The 11,940-nt window shown below is 41.1% G+C and overlaps 1 protein-coding gene across 1 annotated transcript; it reads left to right on the forward strand.

Moving 5' to 3' along the window:
• Positions 1–7,600: 7,600 nt before the first annotated feature.
• On the forward strand, positions 7,601–8,545 carry LOC306996560 (olfactory receptor 1D2-like; the record flags this gene model as incomplete). The annotated part of the gene is made up of 1 exon (XM_079609173.1): positions 7,601–8,545. One exon carries the CDS (start codon positions 7,601–7,603, stop codon positions 8,543–8,545), a length of 945 nt encoding a protein of 314 aa, XP_079465299.1.
• Between the last annotated feature and the right edge of the window lie 3,395 nt (positions 8,546–11,940).

The following is an 11,940-nucleotide window of genomic DNA, read 5'->3' on the forward strand; positions in this document are numbered from 1 at the left end:
CTTCCAGAGGTCATATATCCTCTTCTTAATATCATTAATTAATCTTTGTCTCTAGGATACGTACCAAAAACCTTTAAGCTAGCTATGATTAAACCGCTTGTTAAAAAAACTGCAACTTGATCCTACAAAATTAGTCAATTACAGGCCGATCTCGAATCTGCCTTTTTTGTAAAAGATATTAGAAAAAGCAGTATCCTCACAACTGTTTTCCTTTCTTGAAAGAAATTATATCTGCGAGGATTTTCAGTCCGGATTTAGACCGTTCCATAGTACCGAGACAGCCCTCGTTAGAGTCACAAATGATTTGCTCTTATCATCCGATCGTGGTTGTATCTCTCTATTAGTGTTACTTGATCTTAGTGCTGCATTTGACACCATTGACCACAACATCCTTTTAAATCGAACATCATGTTGGCATTAGTGGAATTGCACTAGCATGGTTTAAATCATACTTATTTGACCGTTATCAGTTTGTAGCAGTAAATGAAGAGATGTCTTATCAATCACAAGTTCAGTATGGCGTAATTTCCTACTACTAAATTCTGAAAAAAACAGAGATTCTAATTATTGGACAAAAAACTTCCTCACGTAATAACCTAGAGTACTGTCTAACACTTGATGGCTGCTTTGTTAAGTCTTCGTCATCGGTTAGGAACCTGGGTGTGCTCTTTGATACCAATCTTTCATTTGAAAGTCACGTGTCTAGTATCTGTAAAACCGCATTTTTCCATCTTAAAAATATATCTAAATTACACCATATGCTCTCATTGACAAATGCGGAACAATTAGTTCATGCGTTCATGACCTCAAGGCTAGATTATTGTAATGCTCTACTGGGTGGTTGCCCTGCATGCTTAACAAACAAACTACAGCTAGTTCAAAACGCAGCAGCTCGAGTTCTTACCAGAACCAGGAAGTATGACCATATTAGCCCCGTTCTGTCAACACTGCATTGGCTGCCTATTAAACATAGTATACATTTTTAAATATTGCTGATTAATTACAAAGCACTAAATGGTTTAGCTCCGCAGTACTTGAGTGAGCTCTTAACGCATTATAGTCCTTCACGTCTATTGCGATCTCAAAATTCCGGCCAGTTAATAATACCTAGAATATCAAAATCGACTGCTGGCGGTAGATCCTTTTCCAATTTAGCACCAAAACTCTGGAACAGTCTTCATACCATTGTCCAGATCTCACGAAGGACCTTCGCCTGGACCCGATGACAACGCAGTGCTGAAGTGCCAACTAGCCTCTCCCTATGGAGGATCCCTGTACCACTCTACAGATAAAGCATTCTGGAAAATTCGCGTATCTCCCCCGTAGTGATCAAATAAAATAAAATTCTGTATCAAATTCAGGCAGGACAAGTAGTTTGTTTAGGCTTGGTTTGTAGAGAATTACAAACATGCGCATATATATTCAAACGCACATAACATAACTATAGAATGCATTCTTGATGCGCACGTGAGCGACATCTGCGTTTCTCACAGGTTCGCGTTTAAAGTCTGTTTAAAGAGAACTGTGTCATCTTAGCGGCCCCTAAATTAATAACAAATTATCCTTTTGACGGAAGTGAATTCATCAAAACTAACTTTAGCTGGAAAAATAACTTTATTCAAGAACCGCTATAAAGCCAAAACAATCTGTTACCTTAAATTATACGTTTATCTCTGTAAAGCAGCTTTGAAACAGTCTACATTGTTAAAAGCGCTATATAAATGAAGATGACTTGACTTGACTTGACTCAAAAATTGTTAGAACTAGACTAACTGAAAATAAACCCACTTTTGTTTGTTTTGTGGACTTTAAAAAGGCTGGGTGGATAGGGATTTGTTAAGTTTGAAGCTTCTCCAGGCAGGGGTTGATGGGAAGTTTTATTGGGCATTAAAGTGTCACAGTGTCTGGTTGTGTTTCCCTGGGTTGTCACTAGAGGTCCTCGTTCTCACGGTGTCTTTCACATTTGACTTCAATTCCCAGCATTCTGTCTGTCACTTATCAGTTCATTACACTCAGCTGTTTCCCATCACCTTGTTAGATCTGTGTGTATATATACCCTGGCTGTTTCTGTGTTAGTTGTCGAGTCCTTGTTTTATGTCCCACACTTTGGATGTTGGTGTCTGTTTCTTGTTCCTTGGATTGCCTTTGTTTGGATTTTGACCTTTGCCTGAACTGATTGTGAGTACGGATTACCCATTAAAAGTATACTGCATTTGGATCTACGTGTCTTGTGTGTGTGTCGTGACAGAAGGCCTCGACCATGTCAAGATCCAGCAGTACGGGATTCCTTGTTCCCTCCCAGACGAATGGGAGGAAGGGTGCAACTTCGAGCGGGACTTCTCAAGTCAAGGAGGAGGCACCACGTATGAACATTTTTCAATGTTTCGCATTGTGGGCTCGGATGACTGAGGAAGCTTCACCGGCAAAGTCTCCCGCGCCCCTTTTCACCGGACCCAAGGACTCGTTTGAGGGAACCCGTCTGGCCAGATTTTCTGGGACCCGCGGAGGTCGTAGGAGAGAAGGTGCTAGAGGTGAGTCCCGGCATCATTCTCCACTTCGGTCCCACCTTGACCCTGGGCTGGTGAGGTACAGCCCAGAGCTCCATTCGCCGCTGATTCCACCCGGCCCAGAGCTCTGTTCACCGCAGCTCCCGGCCAGCCCAAAGTCTGCACCTCACCATCAGAGACGGCGAAGGAGAGGGAGGAACTCCAGTCTCCCCAAGAACCCGGAGGTTGTGTCCAAGCTGCTCGCCATGCCGACGCCACCCCAGCGACCTGGCACGTCTGCCGAGCCTGAGCTTCACGTCACGTCTGCCGAGCCTGAGCTTCACGTCACGTCTGCCGAGTCTGAGCTTCACGTCACGTCTGCCGAGCCTGAGCTTCACGTCACGTCTGCCGAGCCTGAGCTTCACGTCACGTCTGCCGAGCCTGAGCTTCACGTCACGTCTGCCGAGTCAGAGTTTGTTCACGTCCCGTCTGCCCAGTCAGAGTTTGTTCACGTACCGTCTGCCCAGTCAGAGACGGTTCACGTCCCGTCTGCCCAGTCAGAGACGGTTCACGTCCCGTCTGCCCAGTCTGAGACTGTTCAGGTCACGTCTGCCCAGCCAGAGATGGTTCAAGCCACGTCTGCCCAGTCGGAGACAGATCGGGAGATGCCCAATCTCATGGCCGGGGGGGCACTGATCGGTTATTTAGAGCGTTTAGCTCAGATCCTGGAGACGCCCTTCAGACCTTCAGTGTCTGCTGTTCCAGAGCCGGAGCCAGTGTCTGCTGTTCCAGAGCCGGAGCCAGTGTCTGCTGTTCCAGAGCCGGAGCCAGTGTCTGCTGTTCCAGAGCCGGAGCAAGTGTCTGCTGTTCCAGAGCCGGAGCCAGTGTCCGTTCCTGAGTCGGGTCTGGTGGTTCCGATTCCGGTGGCCTCTTCAACAGATCGTCCGGTGGTTCGTAACCCAGAGACCAGCCCGGAGGTAACTGCCATCCCTGCCACGTCGCCCAGGTGTCTTGCCCTGCCGGCCCCGCCCGAGCTGCTCGCCCTGCCGGCCCCGCCCGAGCTGCTCGCCCTGCCGGCCCCGCCCGAGCTGCTTGCCCTGGTTCCTGAGCCGGTGTCTGTTGCTGTTCCTGAGCCGGTGTCTGTTGCTGTTCCTGAGCCGGTGTCTGTTGCTGTTCCTGAGCCGGTATTCCTTGCTGTTCCTGTGCCGTGGTCGCCCTGGTCTTCACCGCCGTGGCCGCCCGAGGGGTCTTCACCGCCGTGGGCGCCCGATGGGTCGTCTTCACCACCCTGGCCGCCCGATGGGTCATCTTCACCACCCTGGCCGCCCGATGGGTCGTCTTCACCGCCCTGGCCGCCCGAAGGGTCTTCACCGCCCTGGCTGTTTGCACGACCTGCGTTCCCCTGGCCGTCCGATGGACTGTCGTCTCTGCCCTGGCCGTCCGAGGGACTGTCGTCTCCACCCTGGCCGCCAGATGGACTGTCGTCTCCGCCCTGGCCGCCAGATGGACTGTCGTCTCCGCCCTGGCCGCCAGATGGACTGTCGTCTCCGCCCTGGCCGCCAGATGGACTGTCGTCTCCGCCCTGGCCGCCCGATGGACTGTCTGCTTCGCCCTGGCCGCCGGTTAAGGCGTCATCCCCTGTTCCTGTTCCCCTTCATGGTCCTGGCCCTCCATCCCTCCCCCTGATCCTCCACCATTCCACCTCCCGCCTGGACTCTTGTTTTGTTTGTTTTTAGTGGGTCGTGGAGCGTCTGGTAGCCGCTCCGTAGAGGGGGGGTTATGTCACAGTGTCTGGTTGTGTTTCCCTGGGTTGTCACTAGAGGTCCTCGTTCTCACGGTGTCTTTCACATTTGACTTCAATTCCCAGCATTCTGTCTGTCACTCATCAGTTCATTACACTCAGCTGTTTCCCATCACTTTGTTAGATCTGTGTGTATATATACCCTGGCTGTTTCTGTGTTAGTTGTCGAGTCCTTGTTTTATGTCCCACACTTTGGATGTTGGTGTCTGTTTCTTGTTCCTTGGATTGCCTTTGTTTAGATTTTGACCTTTGCCTGAACTGATTGTGAGTACGGATTACCCATTAAAAGTATACTGCATTTGGATCTACGTGTCTTGTGTGTGTGTGTCGTGACATAAAGTCCCTATTTGCAGACTGTGTGGGATGTGTTCAGGTGAATGATGAGCAGACTGACTGGTTTCTTATTCCCTTTGTTGTAAAACAGGGGGATATTTTGTCCCCAAGTTTGTTCTCTCTGTTTATAAATGATTTGGCTCTTGAAATTAAACATCTAAACTTAGGGGTGCGCCTAGACAGTGTCATTGTTGGCATTCTGCTCTATGCTGATGATGTAGTGTTACTTGCTGAAAATGAAGAGGATCTACAGAAAATGTTACATGTTTTACAAAATTGGTGCTGTAGATGGAGACTTGTTATAAATCAAGCTAAAACACAAATTATGCACTTCAGGAAAGGTGTTACTTTGCGAAGCACAAACGTTTTTTATTTTGGTAATACCGTTCTTGAGTATGCAACTCAGTATAAGTATTTAGGATTTGTATTTGATGAATTTATGTTGTTTGACAGAGGAGTTAAAATCATAGCTGCTGCAGCTAGTAGAGCCCTGGGTTCTGATAAACAAGTTAAAAATCTGTAAAGATCTTGGTTATGGTACATTCTCCCAGTTGTATGCTGCCTGTGTGTCCCCTGTGTTAAACTACGCTGCTGGTGTTTGGGGGGCCGTGCAGAGTCCAGCCTTGGACGTTGTAGAAAACCGTGCAATCCGCTGCTTCTTGGGGGTTCACAGGTTTGTTCCAGTGCTGGCAGCGCTGGGTGATATGGGCTGGGTTCCTGGATCAGTCCAAAGGAAATGTGAAATGGTTAGACTGTGGAATCGACTTATTAATCTGCCTGAAAATAGAGTAACAAAAAAAGTTTTTTTTGTGTAGTAAGAATAAGTCCCCCTGGGCTGCAGAGCTCCAGACTATTTTTGCTGATGTACAACTGATAGCTCAACTGCGAACTGGCATCCTTCCCCTAGCCTTAGAAACTGGTAGGTTCACCCAAATTCCTGACGAGGACAGACTCTGTTAACTGTGTGAGTTAGGAGAGGTTGAAAATGAAACTCATTTTGTGTTATATTGCCCACGGTACGATGATTTTAGAAATGTATTATTCTGTGAATTGTTTGTTAAAAAGCCTGAAATGTTCTGGATTAGTGATGACGACAAGATGAAATGGTTGTTTAATTTGAATATGTTTAAATTGGCTACTTTTGTTTGTAAAGCCTGGATGAGGCGGCAGACTTGTTTATTTAGATAATTTTATGTAGCCTATGTTGTGATAACTGGTCTTTTGTTGGTGGTTTTGGTGTCTTACAAGCCCATTAGGGCTGGGCATACAGTACTATGCAAGACACAATAAGTAAGGAATAATTGACGACAGGCTGTTGAATTATTAGAAAAATAATGCACACCCGAGGTGGTAATGCGGTCACGACGCAAAGCTGAGTGGCCGTTACACCTCGGGTGTGCATCATTTTCCGAATAATTCAACGGCCTGGAGTCAATTATTCCGCTTATAGGCTACTACAGTTACCACACCTTGAAATATTGTTCAGATTATGTATTTCAAAACGTTTGTAAAGTTTTTGTCATTAAAACGCTCTTGTATGAAGGACTAATTCCTTGCACATCTAAACCCATGCTCCGTTGCTAATTCCAAAACGTCATTTTAGAGTTAGTAACGGAGGTTTGAGCCGCTGATAGCAGACACACACTTAAACGACTAGAAAAGTTCTCTGACTGTGAATGCAGCAGATTTTAAACACCACTGTGAACACAGACTGAACGCGCTGAAAACGTGTGCATGATCAGTCAAGTATCAAATTATATTCATAACCGGCCTTACAGTAATAAGTGTGTCCCCGGCTTTATGCAGTTATTAATGCAGCTATGAGAGAGAGAAGCATGTGCGTCAATATTATTATTTATTTATTAATTCAATTCGTTTGAATTAATTCGTTAATTCTTTTTTCTATTAGTGACAGTAGACTAAATGAAACACAAAGCCCTTTTAACAAGTATAGGCCTATCAATAATTATGTATTTGTTATATTATCTTCAATAATTACGAAAAACCGTGCAACAGGACTATCAATTTATTTAAATATTCAGTTTAATTTTCTATTGATTATATATAGGACTATATACTTTATTTATTAAAATTAAACTGCATGTTTCCTGATTGTGAAGTTAGACATTGGAAATTGCAGATCAAGCGCATGGGGCTGCATGGTTTTTCTTGTTATGGATTGTATCCTATTTTCTGTTAGGCCTATTACAGTTGACTAAGCGAAGTGATATGGAACTGTAATGCGGTCAAGACCTGCCGGAACTACTTTAGCTGTGTGGTTCCCTAAGAAATAATAGCACACCGTAGAACGTTTGTCAACCAATCAGATTCAAGCATTCAACGGCCCTGTAGTATAATAAAAACTATTCATTCATCCATTAATTCATGTAAAGAACATCACTATTAAGGCCCATCATAGAAAATGTAAATGTTCTCGCATATTGCCTTATTTTTACTAATAACAATTATTTGTTCACTGCATTGTAAGTCAATTTGTGAAGTAATTAAGTGCTGGCTAACAACAAAAAATAAAAAATTTAAATAATTTTGTAAAGAACTGCATTATATATATTACAAGTTTCATATTTAATGTACTGTTGGAACTGTGTTGACAGGAATATGGTTGGCAAATTTAAAAGACAGCTAATGCTTGCAAATCTATTTGCAGGCATAAATTGGCAGTTATTTCAAATTAAAGGTCAAAAAGCCTTTAGAGAGCGTGTTAACACTGCTTTTAATGTTTGTTGTCAAGGCAATTAGCATGAGACCAGTGTCCATATATAGCAAACCAAATCAAACTTTTAGGGAGCACAATGGGAAACATGACAACAGAGGAGACGGTAAGGTCTTGGCAATGTGCTACTGAGAGAATTTAATATTTGCCTTTTTTTTTCAATTCAAATTCAAATAAACTTTCTATGTCTAATTAGCTTAAATATAATAAAACGAAAATCTACATAATAATTGCATATCCTTCCAGATGCAGCCACCACTGGATAATGAGTCCAGTGTCTTAGTATTTACACTCTCTGGTCTGAATGAAACAATGGAAAACAGATTTGTGTTTTTTTCTTTCACTGCACTGTTTTATCCTTTTATGGTGTTTTGTAATGTAACTGTAATTTTCACCATCATACTGCATAAGAAGCTTCATGAGCCAATGTATGTGTTTATATGTAATCTCTGCGTAAATGGACTTTTTGGCACTTCTGGATTCTATCCTAAATTCATGTATGATTTATTAGCAAACGATCATGTGATTTCTTACGCTGGATGTCTAATTCAAATATTTGTAATTTATTCATCTGCTTTGTGTGACTTTTCAACATTAACAGTGATGGCATATGACAGATATGTGGCAATATGTAGACCACTTGAGTATCATTCAATAATGACCAATCAGATGGTTTTTAAATGTATCCTTTTCTGCTGGCTGGCTCCATTTTTTTGCATGTCTATTCTAATTATTTTAATATCTAGACTCACCTTATGTAGCTCTACTATTGAAAAGTTATTCTGTGAGATTTGGGCAGTTGCGAAACTTTCTTGTTTTTCTACAACTGTAAATAATGTGTTTGGGTACATTGTTATTCTTACATATTTTGGACATGCAGTATTCATATTTTGCTCATACATTTACTTGATTAGAAAGTGCATAAAGTCAATAGAGGGCAGACACAAATTCATGCAAACATGTGTGCCACATCTGTTTTCATTGATCAATGTGACTGTTGCTTTGCTGTTTGATGTGCTGTACAGTCGCTATGGCTCAAAGAAAGTGCCTCAAGGTCTGCGTAATTTCATGGCCTTGGAATTCTTACTTGTACCACCTATTTTAAATCCACTAATTTATGGACTAAATCTGACAACAGTACGCCAGCAAGTTATAAGAATGTTTTTCAAGAAACAAGTGATATCTGAGTGAATATTTTATCAAGTTAAAAGACCTTATGTGTTTTAGAATGAGTGTGACACTTTTTTAAGAATATTTGAAATATTTAGAAGATTTATTTAATGGACATTGTTCTTTTATTATTGAGAACATAATGAGACAATAAGTCACAAGAGGTTGCACGTTATAATGATTTCACTATGATTAAGGGGTATTTTTAAGTATGAAATGGGTAACACTAAAATAATGATCCGTCATCAATAAGTAACTATGTAGGAAGTAAAGCAGGACTGATGAGTATTACTACATTAACACTTCAGCTACTACTATTAACTAATATAGAAACAAGCTTAACTAATCAGTAGGTGATATCGAATTTCGGACTGAGATAGTCCCTTATTATGTAATTAATAATTACTTAATGAGATTGGCATCATAAAATAAGTAATAAGTAATTGTGACAAATTATAAAGAATTACTAATTAATTACTAATCACAACATTAGTGTCTGAGACGTTAGCAATTGTCTGTTTTTACTCTCAACATGGTTATAAAATGCATCACTAATAATTACTCAAGTATTACCTAGTCACTATGCAGGAACTACTAGTGAAATGGAGGACTGATGTGTCCTTCTCAGACACACAATAATGTTCTTTATAATTTGTCAGTTAGTTAATAGTTATTAATGAGGCTAATCTCATTAAGTAATTGTTGGTTACCTAATAAGGAACTATCTCCTAAATGTTATATTACTTACTGATTAGTTAAGCTTTTCTATATTAATTAATCATAGTAGCTGAAGAGTTAATGTAATAATAATCATTAGTTTTGTCTCATTAGTCATTACTTTCTGCATAGTTACTTATTAATGACTGTTATTCTTAAGTGTGACCATGAAATGGAGTGGATTTAAATCCCCTTAGCTACTATAACATCTCTGTACTGCACAGCCTTGACAACACAACTGTGTTTGGAAGAACAAAAAATATTAGAATTTTTATTTTGGGGGGAACTTTTCTTGCATTCAGGTGCACTCAGTCAATGTTTGCTCATGTAAAATAAAACCTTCATATAAAGTTCTGTTAAAAAACTGTCTAAGTGTGTGTGTGTGTATTGACCACAATGTGTTTTGAAAAACTTAGACCTGTCATCATTTAGAAAATATTTTGAATACCACAATAGTGTTATGCCTAGATCACATGCTTTTGCATTTCTTTGCCTCACATTCATCCCCCTGCCATCATTCTCCCACTGCCATATCATCAAATTGGGGATGCAAGGGATGCAAACAGGGCTGACAAAGACCTATAGCAAGTATATGCTAATAGTAATGTTCCAAGCCGCATTAGTTCTAAAGTTGTGCTTTCAAATTAGTAATGTATACAATATACATAATTTAAAAAATGCATAGTCTGTATTTGGGTTACAGTATTTAATGCTTAAAGGTATAGTTCATAAAAAAAATCAAGTGTAGCGTTAGTTCTGGCAGGCCACGTTAGTCAAGCTCGCATCAGCTGACTCTCAGCTGATCCACGTCTAACTATAGGAATGTGACGCCTATCACTGTATATATGTTTAAGCTCCTTCAGTATTATCAGCAGCTATCGCATTTCTCAGGAGCGAATTACCCTCCTCCATCCCCAGCTCCTCCTCTCGTCAGTCAGGATTTGGCATTCTGATTCCCCTTGAATAAGAATAAATTCTCGAATTATGTTGTACTTTAAAATCTTGAATCAATGATATCTGCAATACATTCATGTTGGTTCTGTTCTGTTTCCCCTAAGGGGGGTTATTGCTGCTCTCCCTGCTCTTATCCATGCTAGGCTGTGCTAGGCTGCTCTTATCCATGCTTATCCATACTAGTGTTGTCACGGTACCACAATTTCAGTATTCGGTACCAATACCCGTGAAAATCCACGGTTCTCGGTACCAATTTCGGTACCAAAGCTTAATGTTGATTAAATATACATATATTAAAGTGTATATCCATTTGTTAGATAAAATGACCTATCAATAAACAATAGTTATATACTGAAGCAATTATTCTCCTTGGGGTTATTTAAAAATTTAGCCTACTAATTTTTAAATTTAAAAGTTGTATCTGTTCATTATTTAATGCACAATGGATGAAGTGAACAAACATGAACAATCAAGTGTTTGTATTAAATAACATTCACAAACATTAATTAATGTTGTAAAAATATATTGTTCACTCAATGTTTTGATGTTAGATAAGGCATTAAGTAATGTTAATGAATGGTATCTTATTGTAGTGTTACCAAACTATACAGGAGATAAAACGTGTTTTATTTGACTTGTACTTTTATTTAATCCAAATCCGTTCATATTTAATTTTTAAAGGTCTACCCAGATACAACTGCACACGATACCACTTTAGGGGCCGTTCACATATGATATCGCATTTTATGCACGTGCAAATTCGTTATTTCAAATGTAGGCGCGCGGCTTATAATAGAAGCATCTCAACAGGTCATGTGACAAAAACCAACGGCCTTTCCATAGCAACATCGAAAGCTCGGCCGAACAGCCGATCATAGCTGTACAGGTCGGCTTTTTATTGCTCATCTCCATGAATATATATATAGTAGTAAAGCCCAATGCAAGGGCTAGAAATCAATGAATTCTTTGATGATAATTCCTCATCATCATGGAGATCGCAGTTTGCTCCGCTTTCTCCTTTCCACAAGCGCGTGCTCTCCCGTTGCGTCTGTCGTTGCTATGCAACCATGAACAGAGCATAGGAACAGAGGTGCACCTGGAAAACAAATTTGCACACACAAAAAACGCGCTATGTGAACGGCTCTTTCCTCCTTTCTTGTCAACAAGTGGATTCAGAGCCACCGCATTAGCAGCGCCGCCGGTCGCCATGTGTGTTTATGAAGAGGACACAACTGTGCACCATCCGGACAGCGCGTCAAGAACCGGATTAACCCGATACTTCGATACCACCGGTATAAGAAAAGCTGGTACCGTAACCATTAGTTTTTTTTAGTACCGACTTGGTACTGAAGTACCGGGTCTTTTGACAACATTACTGTATACATTTCTTTGTTCTGCTGAACACAAAGGAAGATATTTGATAGAATGTGGGACACTGAACAGGTTTGGGGCACCATTGACTTTTGTAGTACTTATTTTCCTACTATGGAAATCAATGGTGCCCCAAAATGGCTTGGTTACAAACTTTCTTCAAAATATCTTCCTTTGTGTTCAGCGGAACAAAGAAATTTATACAAGTTTGGCACAACTTGAAGGTGAGTAAATTATGACAGAATTAAACATTTTCGGTGAACTATCCCTTTAAATACATTAAGGTTTTGCCAATCATTATTACATATTCGGGTCTTTAGCATCCCTGATCTATATCTAACACAGATGGATCCCTACCTGTCGCGATAATATAA

The sequence above is a fragment of the Phoxinus phoxinus genome (genome assembly GCF_949152265.1).
Source record: "Phoxinus phoxinus genome assembly, chromosome: 4".
NCBI classification, from domain to species: Eukaryota; Metazoa; Chordata; class Actinopteri; order Cypriniformes; family Leuciscidae; genus Phoxinus; species Phoxinus phoxinus.